Source organism: Aquarana catesbeiana, linkage group LG02 (genome assembly GCF_042186555.1).
Source record: "Aquarana catesbeiana isolate 2022-GZ linkage group LG02, ASM4218655v1, whole genome shotgun sequence".
Lineage (NCBI taxonomy): Eukaryota > Metazoa > Chordata > Amphibia > Anura > Ranidae > Aquarana > Aquarana catesbeiana.
In genome coordinates, this window is record NC_133325.1 from 58,267,820 (window position 1) to 58,280,577 (window position 12,758).

At 40.8% G+C, this 12,758-nt stretch overlaps 1 protein-coding gene across 1 annotated transcript in view; it reads left to right on the forward strand.

The window, feature by feature from the left end:
* TMEM135 (transmembrane protein 135) overlaps positions 1-12,758 on the forward strand; it is a 523,462-nt gene that overhangs the window by 194,302 nt on the left and 316,402 nt on the right. Inside the window, exon 4 of the mRNA XM_073612956.1 lies at positions 6,640-6,673. Within this exon, the coding sequence (XP_073469057.1) occupies positions 6,640-6,673 (34 nt within the window). The remainder of the gene's footprint in view (positions 1-6,639; positions 6,674-12,758) is intronic.

A 12,758-nucleotide genomic window follows, 5' to 3' on the forward strand; every position in this document is an offset into this window, starting at 1 on the left:
TCTTGGAAGGGGAACCAATGCCGTTTTTCTTTTTTTTATTTGTCGTGGAGTTCCCCTTCAAAATCATCAGAGCACAAGTCGCATGCCAAAGTCGGATCAGTCAAGACGGCGATCAGACTTTGATCCGACTTCAGTGATATTCCACGGGCTGATTTAGGATCAAGGTCGGACCAAAGTAGTGCAGGGAGCATTTTCAAAGCCGGACCGACTTGTGTTGGACCAGTTAAGATGGCTCCCATAGGGTTGCATTGATTTTCACATGTCATGCGACATGAGCTCCCAATGTCGGAGCATTTGTCGTATCAGTGTGAACCCGGCCTAAGGCTTTAGAACCACTTTAATTGCCCCTAAAATATTTTATTGTGTCAGGTGCTGGACTGGCTGCTCTGCCATCACAAAGATAATTGCTACAATTAGCTGCATTTTGTGATCTCAATACTTCATGCTTTTTTAAAACAGTGACTTGATTAAAAGAAATGCATATTTATTTCCCTTAGATATCCTGAGTCTGTTCCTATTTCCTTATATCTGGGCGCATTCCGTTGTGTTTGGCTGGTTTTGTCACATGCCGTGCACTGTGCTTGCTCCTCGTGTCCTCGTGTGTGACTAGGTAAAAAATAGGAGGAACATGTTCGCTTCTACCTTTTCCTCTGTACTGGCCTCTGACTTGCAGCTGTATCCTCCCGGACAGCCAAGTCTGCGTTACCGCTGAAATATCTGCCTGGAAACTAACAGTCACGGGGAAAAAAAAATGAGGGGCCTCAGACCCAGATTTCACTTAACCCTTTTCATTCTCACTAAACTATACTTACTAAGGCACCAGGACAATGTTTACTTTATGTGTTCTGCCAGCTGTTACCACCCTGGATCCAAAAACATTCCTTTATTACCAGGCCTGGGAACATTGCTTTAAACCTCCTCAGTGGATGCCTGTAGCCCTTGGCAGTCTTTGTATATAGCCTGTAGGCCATAGACAAGAAGATGTTTTAACTTTCCCTTCAGTTATTGCCGCTGGCAATAATCGCATCCTGAAAATCCGACATGCTGGTTGTACCCAAGGTTAATCAGTGAATAAACCTGGGAACATTCAGCCTGCCCATACATGGTTCCAATCTTGGCCAGTCCTTGCTGAACTGGCCGAAAATTCAAACCGTCTATGATTGGCTTAAAGTGTTTGGTAGCCTCCCTGGCGGTTTGCCCGAGTGTGGCTCGGGGTTAAATTTCAGCACCATTAGCGGTAACCCCGAGCCACACGCGGGATTGCATCTCAGGAGCCTGGTGCAGGTTACTTACCTTGTCCCCAGGATCCTGCGATGTCCCCCTTTTGTGTCTGCGGGCTCCGTCCTCCTCCCAAAGCCTCTCTGTGCCGGGCTCCGTTCCCTGCGAGCGTCGCGACGCACGGGGGCGGAGCCTTGCGGCGAATTCAAAAAAGTGAAAATTCATAACACATACAGTACACTGTAATCTTACAGATTACAGTACTGTATGAAATTCTTTCACATACCTTTTGTCCCCAGTGCTTTGTCCAGTGCCCTGCATGCAGTTTTATATTATATATACTGTTCTTTCTGCCTGGAAACTGGAGATTGTCCATAGCAACCAAAAAGTGTCCCTCTACGTCAAAAGTGGTTTTAGACCAGCTAGAAAACAGCGATAGTAAATTAGAACGCTTGCAGAATTGAGCGATAGTGAATCGAGGGGAAATTTATTTTATCATTATTATATTATTATTCTTTTATAATTTTTTATATTTATTTATTATATTATAATTTATGATTTTGTGTTTCAAACTTCATCATACCCGGGATATCTACTAGACTCTTGGTGGACAGATTTAAATGTGTTATTGCTAAGAATTACAGGCCTACAATATTAAACGCCAAATTTCAATGCAAAATAATTGTACCGCTTTGAGATGCAAAAATCTGAAATAATCATACCGCCAGTGAGGTTAAGGCAGTGCACACAGCCACTGCCAACCCCTCTGCTAGGATTACATGATGTGTGTGTATATATATATTATATGCCATGTTCTAAAATTCTTCTTATAAATACTGTTTTTCTTATCCCCGATCAGCGGTCATGTGACCGCCTGCCGCTGTCTTCCTCTGATGTATGTATTACAGAGGGAGGTGCTGAGCTCTCCCTCTGACGTCTGCCGAGTGGTCACCTGATCTTCCTCTTTAATACAAACATCGGAGGAAGACCGCTGATCGGGGATAAGAAAAGCGGTATTTATAAGAAGAATTTTAGAAAAATGGCATATAGTATATACATCATGTAATCCTAGCAGAGGGGCTGGCCGTGATTGGGAGCAGTAATGTGCGAGCTCCTCGGAATGGTGATAGAAGGGGAAGACATTGCTGCAAGTGGGAGCAGAGGAGATCCCGGATGGATGTGCTGAGGAGCCCAGGAGCCTGACACTACTAAAGAGCCCAGAGGTGGTTCACATGCCTGCTTTGCAAAGTCACACGCTCTAAGGTGAGCGTTCACTACCTAGGGGGGGCACCTGAGTGATGACACCCTAGCACGTCTTGGATCACGTACCAATTTGTTTTTCAAATTACACGGACTATATTATCACGTTATTAGTGACGCAGCTGGATGCTACTCGTATGCACATGAGCACCTTGACATATGACATGAACCAAACATTTTGCTTGTATTGCTTTTTCCAGCACGGTCATTAATTACATTTTTGGACATTTTATAACTACACAGGAGCACTTTGCTGTATTATTTGTATATGTCTTTGGTATTTTAAACACAGTTATGCACCAAGCACTTTTAAATTGAGTTTGCCATTATATGTAATATGCATTTATTTTATGTATTTACTCATATAAGTATTTAATCTATTTATTATTCATTTGATTCAATATTTAATTTGGAAGCAATATACACACTTTTTGGTGTACACTACAACTAATATCACTTTTTAGCGCAGCGTATATAATTTATTCATTTGTTTTTGCACGGTATATGTGACGTGTTTAACGCTAGCAGCTTTTAGGTAATTTTTTAATTCAGGCATCTAGGCAGTGGTGGCTCGCAGGACTTCTTTCATTTTTGGTGATAGAAGGGGAGGGGAAGGGCGGCTCACACAGTCACACACGGAGCTGACAGGGAGAGAGGGGAGAGGGGAGGAGGACACAGGAGCAGAGAGGAGAGCTGGATATGACAGAGGCACGTAAACTGACCACGGTGTCGGGGCTCAGCAGCGCTGATAATTGTGGTCAGTTTGCAGGGGGGGGATGGCATACCCAGGCAGGATCAGCCAGGTATTATAGGTGTAACAGGGGGGGGGCAAATCACACAGCACAGGTACTGTGCTCTATAACATGTTTTAAAGAAACCGGATCGATATATATATGTATATATATTTATTTTTTTTGGATTAACAAACGCTTTAAGTGTATGGCAGCAGGCACCTTTATGACAACTGCTGTTGGGTGTACAGAATGATTGGATAGGCTTCAAAGCCTTATAAGAGATAGAGATCCCAGACTGTGCGTGCCACATGTCTACGTCCCTAAACATCACATATACTATCACACCATTTGTAGTCAGAGGACTTTATGTGGACATATATAAAAAGGCTGAGTGTCATAGGAACAATGTTATTGAATCCCATTTAAAACATATACAAAAACATGTTAAAATACTCTCCACTTAGTGGTTAAAACCATGCACAGATTCCAAACACATTTCACATGCAGGCTCATCGCATTTTGTAAATCCCTCTTCAGGAGCACATGTGAAGGAATCTGAAGGGTATAAGTATAATAATTAAACATAAAAGTTTCACAGATAAAATGTATGATGTATATCAAAATCAACACATACAACATACTGTACCAGTACAGAGGAACCCACTCAAGATCTTTTCAGAGGTATCAAGAAATATGATTCACTGGAAGTAAATATGTTAATGGATATACTTATATCCTTCAGATTCCTTTACATGATTTCTGAAACGCATCGAGAAGCCTACATGTGAAATGTGTTTGGAATCTATGCATGTTGTGAATCACTAAGTGGAGAGTATTTTAACATGTTTTTTGTATAGTGATACACAGAAATTTTGGCTGCCGAAAAGTATCAGCCGAAAATAGGGCTTTCTGCTTTGTGCTGAAAGTTTTTTCATAGGTATGTGACTCAAAAAATGCATCAAAAATGCAACACGGGTGCACTCTTGCTGTGTTTTCAATTCATTTTAATGGGAAGGTGCCTTTTTGGTGCGTTTTTTTTTTTTTTTTTTTTTTTAACTGACCAAAAATGCAGCAAGCAGGATTTTTAGCACCACTTCAGAAAGTGCCAGAAATGTCCGACAATAAATTCATATTCATTTAAATTCATGATATTAATTAAAAAGCCGAATATAATACACATAAAAAAAAATATACAGTATATATATTTTTTTAAACAATCCATTTTGACTCTGGCCAAGAGCATCCTAAATTTTCGGTTTCTGCACTGAAATTTTCATGTAGTTGTGCCGCTATTTTTGTATATGTTTTAAATGGAATTTAATATGAAACTCAGCCTTTTTATATGTCCACATAAAGTCCTCTGACTACAAATGGTGTGATAGTATATTGGCTTCAAAGCTTTCTCTGATTGCTTTTGTTTCACCCAAAATAAGGCAGACATGGCATTATCTGCTTGCTTACCTGTCCATCCCTCACCACTTGGCTAAACCTGTATGCTGTGGAAAACCCAACATACATGCTTAGGGGTCCCCCACATGATCTAACCCACCCCCACCCACCCATTTGCAGGCCTGTGACCAACTTTATAGAGAACAAAGGTTCTGAGAACTAGTCCCAGAGTGTCCTAATCTGCCATGATGAGTTGTACTGCGGCAGAATGGCACGGCTGGGCGCACGCGTCGCTTCGTCCTGTGGCCGCTTGCCCTCCGAGCCGATGCGAGTGCCCAGCGGTCTTGATCACTGCCGGCCTCCCGCGATCGCCGCTGAAACACAGAGAGCCTAGAACTGTGTGTGTAAACACACAGGTTCCGGTTCTGAGGGGAGAACTGACCGATCGTCTGTTCATACAGAGTATGAACAGCGATCTGTTATCTTCCCTGCACAGTCCCCTCCCCCCTTCAGTTAGAACACAAACCAGGACACACCCCCTTCACTGCCCCCTAGTGTTAACCCTTTCACTGCCAGTGACATTTTTACAGTAATCAATGCATTTTTAATCGTACTGATCGCTGTATCAATGCCAGTGGTCCCAAAAATGTGTCAAAATTGTCCGACGTGTCCGCTATAATGTCGCAGTCATGATAAAAATCGCAGATCGCCGCCATTACTAGTAAAAAAAAAAAAAATTATAATAAAAATGCTATAAATCTATCCCCTATTTTGTAGACCCTATACCTTTTGCGCAAACCAATCAATATACGCTTATTGCGATTTTTTTTTTTTTTTTAACCAAAAATATGTAGAAAAATACATATCGGTCTAAACTGAGGAAAAATTTGGTTTTTTATATATTTTTTGGGGATATTTATTATAGCAAAAAGTAAAAAATAATGTGTTTTTTTTTTTCAAAACTGTTGCTCTTTTTTTGTTTATAGCGCAAAAAATAAAAACCGCAGAGGTGATCAAATACCACCAAAAGAAAGCTTTATTTGTGGGAAAAAAAGGACGTCAATTTTGTTTGGGTGCAACGTCGCACGACCGCGCAAATGTCAGTTAAAGCGACCCAGTGCTGAATTGCAAAAAGTGCTCTGGTCTGCTCTGTCCCTTTCATTCTCCCACTGACAATTGGAAGCACTGGTTAATGCACCTGGGTTAGACAGACCGCGGCCAATAGACATGTGCACTCCTAAAAAATGTGTTCATTTTCGTTTCATTAGTTTTTCCGGTCATTCGCAATTCGTAAATTTGAAAATCTGAAAATAAGAAAGAAAATTCAAGATTCGAAAGAATAACTAACTAATTAACTAACTATTAAATTATAGGTATTGGAATTTCCTTTAAAATTTGTCTGTTGGTGAACGTAACAAATGCGAATTTATCGGAAATAACGAATGCCGCAGCTAAACAAATGGAATGGAACAAATTAATAATAATAATAACAAGTTTTTATTATTATTGTTATTCATATTAATTTGTTACGTTCCATTTGTTTGGATACTGCATTCGTTATTTCGGATAAATTTGCATTTGTTGCGTTCACCAACAGACAAATTTTAAAGGAAATTCCAATACCTATAATTTAATAGTTAGTAATAGTTAAGTTATTATTAGTTAGTTATTATTTTCAGATTTTCTAATTTTTGGGGTTTCGAATTTCCGAATATTCAGAAAAATTAGGTAAACGGGTTTTCATTAACTTGGACATTTCCGAATTAATGAATTTGTCAAAATTCGGTAAAAAACGAATACGGAACTGAACGAAGCGGGCAATTCTCATTTGATTGAATTAGATGATTTGTTTGCATTGCTCATACTTGACAATCCTATGCAATGAATACAGAGGCAGAGGAATTAAGGGGTAGTTCTATTTGTCACTTATAGAGAGACATTATTCTGTGACATGTTCTGTTGTGTAAAGCGTATGCTACTTTTGATATTCATTCTCATTTGTTACGGTACTTTAATCTGTGTATTTGTTGTTTTTCAGGAGGGGCCTTCTGACCATATACATGGCCAACCAGGTAAGAAAAAAAAAAGAATATAGAGTATGTCAGTGAAGTGTATATTTTATTACAAATAGACTTTCAAATCATTTGACCATCATGTTGCAACCCATGAGCTGCGACCCAAAGCCAATAAATATTCTGTACCAGCTGGTAAAGTCTGATATTGTGGTCTCTCTCACTCAGATATTACTATGTTCTATGGATAGGGACAGATCTTTGTTCTCACAGCTTGTGTGAGAAATAGTGGGATAGGTTTCTGCTGATTAAAGGGGAAGGGGGGAATCACTAGAGACCCCTCTGTATGTTATTAGAAAGAGGGGGGGTCAAAAGCCATTTAAACCTGAATCTAATTTTTCTTGGCACCTTTTAGCTCTTGATGAAGTTCTTTCAGCTCTTAAAATATTAAAATGTTAAAATTAAACATCAATTGGAAAGGTTCCCCATGGGGTTTTGTATTGCAGCAATACATTAACAAAAATGTTAAAAAGTATACATTTTATTTAGAAAAAAAATCCATAAAAGAGACCTCTTTTATGGAATTTTTTTCTAAATAAAATTTATACTTTTTTAAAAATTTTTGTTAATTTATTGCTGCAATACAAAACCCCATAGGTATCAATTGGAAAGGTTCCCCATGGGGTTTTGTATTGCAGCAATACATTAACAAAAATGTATTGCTGCAATACAAAACCCCATGGGGAACCTTTCCAATTGATACCTAACAGGGGCGGCGTGCAGCGTTTATCTCACTTCCAATATCGTTCTCCCCTCTTTTCGTTAAAATTTAACATTTTCAAAAAAAAAAAACCCACTAACCCCAGCACTTATTCAGGGTATACACGTTACATTTTTTGTTGTTGTTGTTGAACCTGTTGGGTGTACAACCAGCCAGCCTATCAGGTTTTTCTTGAACGATCGGTGTCGCCAGCTATAGTCAGCAACTCCGATCATTGTTTTCTGCCGGTGGGGAAGGCTCAAACCATGTGTGACCCGCTTTAAGGGTTCACTTACTGAATTATTGCTATGTCTTACAGTGACCACATATGTGAAAATAGTATCTTTAACACAGGCGGCAGCTAGTCCCTGCTGCCCCCGGGGAAAGCAATCTGTGCTGGATCACTCTTCAGAAACAGTTTGCAGGCATCCAAGAGGCAATACTCCGACATCCTTTTTTTGTTTTTTTTTTTGTTTTGTTTTGTGTTTTTTTTAGCCAAAGGAGGATTTTGCCTTGAGAGACCACATTTGGCTTGCAGTTGTGGCTTTGTCCTGTTAACCCCAGGGGGTAAGTTTGACAGGCAGCGCTGCCGAGTTACATTTGTCGCAGACGCAAAGTATCGCGACGTGTGCAATACCCTCCGGCTGCCAAGTTAGGTTTCAGGTGGATGGTTAGGGACAGTAATATTGCAGATCGTCTGCTTATTTTAACTGCCCCACTTCTGGCCCATTTGAAAGAGGCCTTATGCCGCGTACACACGACCGGACTTTTTGGCAGAAAAGGTCAGGCGGAATCATTCCATCAGATATACTGATCGTGTGTGGGTTTCGTCTGACTTTTTCTTTCGAAAATTCTGACGGACCTAGAAATAGAACATGTTTTAAATCTTTCTGACGGAATCAATCCCTATCGGGAAAACCGTTCATCTGTATGCTATTCCGACGGACCAAAAATTACGCAAGGGCAGCTATTGGCTACCGAACTTCCTTTTTCTAGTCCCGTCGTACATCATCGCGTTCTAAACGATCGGATTTTGGTGTGAACGTGTGTAGGCAAGTCCGTTTCAGCGGAACTCCGTCGGAAAAACCGTCAGTTTATTCTGACGGAAAAAAACAGTCATGTGTACGCGGCATAAGCATGTACAGCATTGTAGTAACTCTCACCTAAAACTGGCTAAGGGCCTCTTTTCACCCCAACAAGCTCAGACAGGACACTGATTAGAGTAACTGATTAGAGTATGAGGCCAGGATCATGTAGAGAAGTTAGAGGATAGAAATGTGAGAACCCATAATGTTTTCACTGTCATACCTGCAGCAAGTTTATGTTTTAATACACGTCATGCAAATGTAAACAAAACAGAGACAAATAAAGTTATTGATGTGCTTCACCTGTATTTTTATAAGGCTGACACTTGTCACTCATCATGGTAACGTTTTCTAATTTATATACAATAACATCATTATTTTTTATTTTCCCCGTATGTTCCGGATTCAGAATATCATATCGTATTTTGGTTTGTTTTTTTTGCATGATTTCTCTGGTTTTAAGAGAATGCAGTACCTCCATTAATAGTATTGATGGTAAAAGTGCTCCTACATATTCCATGGCCATTGTCTAATAGCTGCAGCATGTTAATTTTATCTATTTTTACAGTGCCCATGTATTCTGCAGCACTCTACAGACCTGGTACTCAACCTGCGACCTGGAGGCTGCATGCAGCTCTTTGATGCTTTTTGTGCGGCCCTCCAGAGCCCTTTTATCTCTTTTACGTTATTACGTTTTCTTATGCTGCTCACCCCCTTTTTCTGTTAATGCTTTAATATTGCTTCTTGATGAGAAGTATATAAATTGTGGCATAAGTAATACATGAGGGGACTGTATGGTATAGAAATGGTATAGAAATGGGGAAACATTGATCTGTAAAGAACTCTATATCAAGCTCTACACAATACATAGAACCATTTGTAACAGCCCTTGGCTCAGAGGAGCTTACAATGTACCTACTACAGTCATAATAATTAACACACCAGTGTGTGTGTGTGTTTGGATTGCTCTAGGAAAATATTATTGCATCAGTTTATTGTAAATTGGAAGATCCCTCCCTATTGGCCTTGACTGCATTCTATACAGCTTTCTGCTGCCCGAAAGCTAAGGGGTGTAGCTATACTCTAGGTCAGGGGTCTCCAAACTTTTCAAACAAAGGGCCAGTTTACTGTCCTTCAAACTTTACAGGGGCTGAATTGTGGCCATTGGGGGCTGAAAATGTGTCCTGCGCCCATCATCAGCGAGAATAAATATGGCCGCAGGGTTGGTGGTTAGCAGGAGGAGTTCCCCATCATTGTTATTAGTGGGAGGAATTATCCCCATCATTGGTATCAGTGGGAGGAATTACCCCCATCATTGGTATCAGTGGGAGGAATTACCCCCATCATTGGTATCAGTGGGAGGAATTACCCCCATCATTGGTATCAGTGGGAGGAATAGTGCCCCATCATTGGTATCAGTGGGAGGAATAGTGCCCCATCATTGGTATCAGTGGGAGGAATTATCCCCATCATTGGTATCAGTGGGAGGAATAGTGCCCCATCATTGGTATCAGTGGAAAAAATTGTGCCCCATAATAGGTATCAGTGGGAGGAATAATGTCTCATTAGTGGGAGAATAGTGCCCCATCCTTGGCATTAGTGGGAGGAATATTGACCCCTTCATTATTATTAGTGGGAGGAATAGTGACCCATCATTGGTATAAGGGGGAGGAATAGTGAACCATCATTCTTATTAGTGGGATGAATAGTGCCCCATCATTCTTATTAATGGGAGGAATAATCCCCTATCATTCTTAGTGGGAGGAATAATGCCCCATCATTCTTAGTGGGAGGAATAGTGCCGCATCATTCTTATTAGCGGGAGGAATAATGCCCCATCATTCTTAGTGGGAGGAATAATGCCCCATCATTCTTAGTGGGAGGAATAATGCCCCATCATTCTTAGTGGGAGGAATAATGCTCCATCATTCTTAGTGGGAGGAATAGTGCCCCATCATTCTTAGTGGGAGGAATAGTGCCCCATCATTGGTATAAGGGGAAGGAATCGTACCCCATAGTAGGCGTCAGTGGGAAGAATAGTGCCCCATCATTGGTATAAGGGGGAGGAATCGTACCCCATAGTAAGCATCAGTGGGAAGAATAGTACCCCATATCATTGGGAAGAATGGAGCCCCATATCATTGGAAGGAATAGTGCCCCAAGCGCCAGATAAAGGCTAGCAAAGGGCCACATGCGGTCCTCAGGTTTGGAGACCCCCTGCTCTAGGTTAGAATTACATAATGTAATGTCATTATTTTACTATTATTGCTGTAGTCACTTTTAAAGCTTATCTCTGTTTCCTTTCATTTTAATCAGTCCAAACTATTTGCTTGACTAACAGTTGCAGCAGCTGTGTGCGTTGTATAAGCTGTATGTAGCATCAGCTATATACAGTATACAGCTCTGTGTTCCCGCGGTGGGAGGAGGACTTCCTTTCCCACTCCTGGAAAGAATTTGACCCGGTCTGAGCGCCACTCATCCTTTCACAGGGAGCTTTGCATCCTATCAGTGACTGAGACGGAGAGGCGGGCTGATGACATCACAGATTTTAATAGAGCCATCGGTGAACTGCAGGGAGAGAATTTTACGATGCAATGCAAACACAACTTCTAGAGTCAGGAAACGTATCTGGTCGCCAGTTTGCACATAACCCTTATTGCTGTCATCCTGTTGATTGGAAGCTGAACTAATCTGGATCCATCCCCATAAGATGTCTTTCATCAGTTCACCTGGGGTGAAACATAACCATGGAAATGACCCGAGCATAAATCTTTGCTTACACCCTGTTTTCAGAACGGTTGTGAACTCCGTAGAATAGGCGAGTCCAAGTGTCACACCTAGAACCCTTCCATTGCTCCATCTGCATCTGTTTCCTGCTTTACAAGTTTCTTATCAAGGCATGAGGGCCCTCTTCCTGTGAACACAGAGAGGGAAACGCACTCGTATGCCTTCTGATTGTCATAGCCGCTTATAAGTGACACATGTTTACACGATCATGGAAGGTGACAGTTGAATAAGATGTGGGAAGAGGCAGAAAATTGATGAGGGTAGCAATGAAGGCCCTTTTTGGGGCCCCTCTGTGTTTGCTCTTTTGACCGGTTTGTATTTTATTTTTTTATTTTACTCTATGAAGATCAATCTTCCAGAGGTAGAAATTTATGGACCTGCAGATCCCGGGAAGGCCATGAGGTTCTCTTTGTCACCTACAAACTACTGTAGTGTAGCAGCAGCTTTTTGAGGGTTGACGTGCTGAACATTGCAGGTCTTTAACATTTGTGTTCACACCGAATTTAGGAATGTTATTACTGCTGTCATGCTATTGTTCATATTATGTTTTCATATCTGATAATCCAATTTCTCATACGGAAACCAACTGACTTCTGCAGAGGACAGGAATAATAAAAATTGAATGAATGAGCCACCTCAAAACCATAAACCCTCACTCAGTTGATGCAATGAAATACAAACAAAAAAAAAAACCTTGTATAACATGCTTCAGTTTACTCCCACAGGGATAAAATCCATCTTAATCCCGAAAGGAAATAGGATAACTCCCTGGATCAGCCTTAAACAATATTGTTCTTATTGCATAGACTCAAGAAGTGAATATTTTCTACATTATATGTATATGCAATGTATGTGATAGACAAATTTAATAGTTTTGTATAAGTGTTACCCTGAAAAAAAAAATCTTCATCTTGTTTTAAAGTCCTCTTGAAAAATAGTAATGTACCTCCTGACTGGACCTGTTCCGTGGTCTCATAACTGTAAATCTGTGAGATCTAAGGCACTGCTGCCTTTTACTACTAGTCTCACGAAAATCAAAATTATATTTGGTGGTGACACTACAGTGCTTCTGACTGTTCTCCTTACTGGAGTACCTGTAGTGCAAGGATCTCCCTACTTCTGCTTCATTTTTTCAATGGATCTGGGCTTTCCCTACCTCTCTTGCTGCTTGATCATTACCCCTCCAGTCATAAGATCACGGAGCAGCCCTGACACCAGTAAGCAACGTTCTGCTCCTCCACCAAGATATCTGCTTCCACACAGAGACACAGTGTGAAACAAAGCCACGGTAAGTGAGTAGCTTCAAGTAGACTACAGGCATTACTGGTGGTTAAACTTTTGCCCTCTGCTTTCCCTATTTAGACACTGCTTCCACAGTACATGTCCTCTTTAGTGGCAACTTCTAATTTTGTGCATTTAGAAACGCATCCAGCCCTTTTACTTCTTCTACTGTGTTACTTAAAACGAGGAGCAGTGGCGGCCCGTCCATTAGAGGCGCCTGGGCATGAATCTA